The sequence below is a fragment of the Sinocyclocheilus grahami genome, unplaced genomic scaffold (genome assembly GCF_001515645.1).
Source record: "Sinocyclocheilus grahami isolate Dianchi unplaced genomic scaffold, SAMN03320097.WGS_v1.1 scaffold16307.1, whole genome shotgun sequence".
Lineage (NCBI taxonomy): Eukaryota > Metazoa > Chordata > Actinopteri > Cypriniformes > Cyprinidae > Sinocyclocheilus > Sinocyclocheilus grahami.
Window position 1 is genome coordinate 1 of NW_015516087.1, and position 4,979 is coordinate 4,979.

The 4,979-nt window shown below is 35.6% G+C and overlaps 2 protein-coding genes across 2 annotated transcripts; one reads left to right on the forward strand and one right to left on the reverse strand.

Moving 5' to 3' along the window:
- Window positions 1–77: 77 nt before the first annotated feature.
- LOC107579292 (uncharacterized) lies at window positions 78–833 on the forward strand (the record flags this gene model as incomplete). The annotated part of the gene is made up of 1 exon (XM_016265137.1): window positions 78–833. A coding segment is annotated over one exon (756 nt), but the record flags the coding sequence as incomplete, so codon positions are not given.
- A 1,057-nt stretch (window positions 834–1,890) lies between these two features.
- On the reverse strand, window positions 1,891–4,399 carry LOC107579293 (probable aminopeptidase NPEPL1). Its single transcript, XM_016265138.1, has 5 exons — window positions 4,275–4,399; window positions 4,057–4,180; window positions 2,991–3,167; window positions 2,196–2,306; window positions 1,891–2,112 (listed from the first exon to the last, which is right to left on the reverse strand). Exons 1-5 carry the CDS (start codon window positions 4,382–4,384, stop codon window positions 1,948–1,950), a joined length of 687 nt encoding a protein of 228 aa, XP_016120624.1. The 5' UTR covers window positions 4,385–4,399; the 3' UTR covers window positions 1,891–1,947.
- Between the last annotated feature and the right edge of the window lie 580 nt (window positions 4,400–4,979).

A 4,979-nucleotide genomic window follows, 5' to 3' on the forward strand; every position in this document is an offset into this window, starting at 1 on the left:
TTTTTTTTTTAAATAACTAAGCCAAGTGTCAAGTCACTGAGCCATATGCATCTGTTTGTTTTCTGCATATCGCACAGGTCAGCATCAATGCAAAGATCATCCAGGAGGTGCACGGGGGAAACAGTGTTGTATGGGATGGACGGTATCTTCCAAGAACCAAATATACTGTAGCAGATGCTACAGGCTGCATGAGTCTGACGGTCTGGTGTGAGCACAGCATTACTGTCGGTGAATGGTACAACGTCACAAATGTCTCTGTGAGTGAGTTCAGAGGAAAAACATCCCTATCAACTACCAAAGACACACAGATCCTCAGCATCCCATCTCAAGGTACAGCAGCTGCTGTTCAAGTGCCAACTGAAACAATTAAATGTGACATCATTGGTGCAAACATTCAAAATCTCTTCATTTGTCCTTGTAAACATATACTGAAGAACGTGACACTGTCAAGCCCAACTGAATATTGTGTCTCATGCAACACACATTATAAAAGCACTGCCATCATAATGAAGTTTAGTGGTCACCTGGATCTTAAACCAGAAACAGGAAATGTTGTGAAGCCGAAGCTTGAAGACGAGGTCATAAGGTCAGTGCTCACAGTCAATCCCAGTGCATCACGACAGGACATTATTAAGAGCTTCATTGCTTTGCCACACATGCAGATTACAATTCGGGGGAACGTCGTTGTGAAGATGGAAGAAGTTCCTCAGAAGGCTGAAGATGAGCTTCCTATTAAAGTGGAACCTGTGGAAGAAGCTACAGTGTTTTATTCACCCCCAGATCATGGCTTTCTATGCAGTTCACAACTCAGAAAAAGAAAATCGACTGACTGACTGATCATATAACTTCCCATTACTGTATTATTGATAGACTTTAGATAAAATCAGCATAAAGACAGTCTAACAGACTACCAGGATATGGAAATACTTTAAATACCATTTTTAAATTTAAAATAGCAATGCATACGTATAAACACACACATCTAACTATAATTGTCATTAAAATGTCAATGCGAAATTATGTATAATATATATAAAATACACAAAGACTAATAAGATAAAATCCAGTGTAATTTTGCTGCAAGTTTTAATGTTAATTTAATATTTTTAGATGAAATCGTACATGATTTTGGGAAAAAAACAAATGGATTAAATATATTTTCAAATAATTTCTAATTAATTATTACACAAAGGTCAGCTACTGTTATCATTACATATCACGGAAGTGGTTTTAATATTAATTTTAGTTTATGTAAGATAATTGGTGGTGAGAAATTGTCAAATTGTGATATTTCCCTTTGCATTAAAATTGATGATGTCACAATCTGTAGATTTTATGGTAATCGTAATTTGAGTAATTGCAGACATACAGCAGAGAAAATGAATTTGAACAAGCTTTTTTTTTTACCCATTTACTCTGAAAAGATTTTTGTCAATCACATTCCATATTCTTCACACTTACAAAATTGGCATCAAAAGTGAATTATCGTCAGCAGCACACATTTAGTGGCAGACACATCACTTACACGAACATTGTGATCATGTCATTTACGTTTGGAATGAAAACCAAATGATTGCATTTTAAACACTTTCTGATTGAAAAAGGAAAAATGTTGAAGACGTTAGTACAGTATTTACTGATAGTTATTTCAAGCCCCTTGCTGTTCCTGCAACAGTTCCTATGGCAACTTCTAAACGAGAAGAAGTTGCTGTGAAAGAGATCCATATGTACATTATGAAACATTGAGACAACGTTGCACTTTTATTTAAATTCGTAACGGTGTATAATGTCAGCTTAACTCAGAAAGGTTATCTGAGGTGGTCAGTACAGGACGGGGTAGAGCAAGTGTGTGTGTGTGTTTAATGGATGCAACTTTTGTGAAAGAACATGTACAAGGCGTGACTGAGATTTAATCATTTTGAAGATTAAAAACAGTTTGAAATCATCTTAGACTAGTCTCCTCCTCTTGCAGTCCCTCTCCATGTGGTCTTCAGAGGCAGTTTTGGCTGTGGTGGCACCCAACGGCGACACAGAGTTGAGCAAGGGGTCCTCAGACGCCTGGCCGAACAGAGCCAAGAGCATGGCCACACCGAAACCTGTGGCACGCTCTCCCTGTCCACAATCCACATTGATGAATTATTAACAGTTCTTGGAGAAATATGCATAATTTCAGTTCATGTTCAGTCTATACTCACAGCGTGGACTGGTGAAGCGATGTCCACATGTACCCAAATGCCTGGCCAATCAAAACCCAGATGAGAGCCAATGAAGAGGCCAGCACAGGAGCTCTGTGCATTCTCACGGTCCTGCAGACACACAAAATATGCACCACTGTTAAGTCAAATGAAATTACTATTAAAGCTAATTATTTAAATAGAATTTGGTCTTAGGTTGTGAAGAACTGAAAATTCCAATTCAGACAGCAATAAAAAAATTAAAATATATTATAAGCAAACATTTATAAAAAGTAAATTTAAGCAATAAGTAATACTAAATAAAATAAGGTAAAAAAAAGGTAAAATTTTTTAAAGTAAAAAATGTAAAGTTAAAATAAAACGTAATAATAAATTAAAATAAAACAATTAAACCTAAATAAAATAAGGTCAAAAAGTAAAATGTAAAAAAAAAAAAAAAGTTAAAATGTTTAAATATAAAGTTAAAAATGTAAAGTTAAAATAAAACGTAATAAATTAAAATAAAACAATTAAACCTAAATAAAAAGGTAAAAAAATTTGTAAAATAAAAAATGAAATCAAATAAAAAATTTAAAAAATTTAAAGTAAAAGAATATGTAAAAATGAAAAAAGAAACAAAGAAAAAAAAATAAGCTAAAAAGTCCATGTCCTAACGGTAATTACTATGCACTGTATGGTACACAATTACGGTAACTGAAGTATCATTGTGGTGAACATTTGTGCATGGGGGGGGAAAAGAAGTACACTCTCTTTATCCCCTTTCACTCCACACCCATCTCTTCCCTGTTTCCTCACCGCCACAGAGTTCTTCATGTCAGCCACAGCTGAGGTGAATTCACTGAAGTGAAGCTCGGGGCAGTAGACCAGAGGATGTGCCAGGTCTCCGCTGCTGCGGCCCGCTCTCACACAAGCGGCTTCCCACTGCTCACTGTTGGTCATCACAGCAGCGTGATACTTCCCCGTGGAGATTCCCTGCAGAAACCACAGACAAAGAAAACGGAAAGCACAAGTGACAGGATGTTTGAGTAGTGTGGGACTTAATTTTACTGATTGGGAACTGGATTTAGAAACAGGTGATATTATTAAATTATTATGATTTAATTTTTTTTTAAATCTAATTAATTCCTGGGATGACAAAGCTGAATTTTCAGCATCATTACTCCAGTCTTCAGTGTCACATGATCCTTCAGAAATCATTCTAATATGCTGATTTGTCAAAAAAAACATCTCATCTATGTTAAAAACATTTGTGAAAACCTGTGATACTTTTTTTTCTTCAAAAGTCCAAATTTAATTAGCATTTATTTGAAATATAAATAACATTATAAATGCCTTTACTGTCACTTTTGCTCTATTTAATCCATCCTTGCTGAATAAAAGTTGTTTTTTTTCCTTACATGTTGCTGTCTGATCAAAGGGATTTTTTTGGTCAGCATCAGTGACTAAAATGCATGATGAAAAACAAAGAAGTGATTCAGTGGCCACTCTTAAAAAAAAAAAAAGAGCTTCCGTCACATGATTATGAACACACAAGATATACTGTAAGTCAAGATCTAACCGGTTTTGTCCAAAATCCAAAGTGCAACAGCCATAAAGCAGTTTAAAACAACGATACGTGTTAGCTGATAAACAGAGAAGTGGTTTGTGTTCTGGAAATCCTCCAATTCTCCCTGATATCTTGTGACACTCTTCATATCAATATACAAGATCTTGTTCTCAGTTAAAACCTGTAAAGACTTGTACTCAGATGTCTCAAAGAAGATAGAATGACTGCACTGAAATTGAATAAAGAATTAAGAAAAGCAAGCAAGTGCATTCAGAAGATCCTAACACACTACTATGTCTGTCAACACCAATGCACCTGAGCGCCGGTCAGTGTTGCCATGTCCAGTATGATGTCTGCAGAAAGATCTTTGCTTGCATATACAACACCATCAGAGAGCACCAGCCTTCCTTCAGCATCGGTGTTGTTTATCTCCACTGTTCTGAGAAATCATGGAAGCACACCTTAGTTACAGGCAAACTGCATTGCTGGTTAGGACACATGGAAGATATTTTCATTGGCGAGCCAAAACTTACTTTCCGGAGTACAGTGTGTGTATATCATCTGGTCGAGTGGCTGTAGGTCCCACTGAGTTCTCAGCTAGGCAGAAAACCGCATGAAGATTGTCCTTAAAGCCCTGAGACATGCAACAGAAGTCAACATCAGAGCTTCAAACATGTTAAGGTTGCACCTGGTACTCACATCCGTTTTTTGCAATGCGATCACAAATACAGATGTAAACCGGTTACAAAATGTATTGTTCAGATGTCATCAGGGATGAATATGATTAATTTCACATTTGTAATGTCAACATGTAATGCATCACTCATGCCACACGTAATCACTGTACCAAAACAACAATCTACAATTTTAAAAGAAAACAACTGTCTGAATAAGCAAAAACCAGAAATGCTCAAAAATAGACTACAATTTAAAAAGTTGGGGTCAGTAAGGTTAATTTTTTCAGCAAGGATTTTTCAGCAAGGATGCATTTAATTGATCAAAAGTGACAGTAAAGACATTTATAATGTTACAAATAAATGCTTCTTCAAGAAACGACCAAAAACACATCTGTTCCACCTTTATTTGACCCTCTAACTCTAGCACTTTCTATTCTATTTTAATTCCACTTTATCTATATTTATCTTCTCTTTTATTATTTAAAAAACAAAACAAAGAAACACTAGCTTTCTATATTTCTATTCTATCTACTTGTTTTTCTTTGTGTGTGTGTGTGTGTA

Excerpts from the sequence above, each read along its gene's own strand:
- LOC107579293 (XM_016265138.1), bottom strand. The coding sequence starts at position 4,384 with ATGTCTCAGGGCTTTAAGGACAATCTTCATGCGGTTTTCTGCCTAGCT. Across the intron at positions 4,181-4,274 it reads CACACACTGTACTCCGGAAA|AACAGTGGAGATAAACAACA; the intron begins GTAAGTTTTGGC and ends ATGATTTCTCAG. Across the intron at positions 2,307-2,990 it reads ACATGAAGAACTCTGTGGCG|GACCGTGAGAATGCACAGAG; the intron begins GTGAGGAAACAG and ends GTGTGTCTGCAG.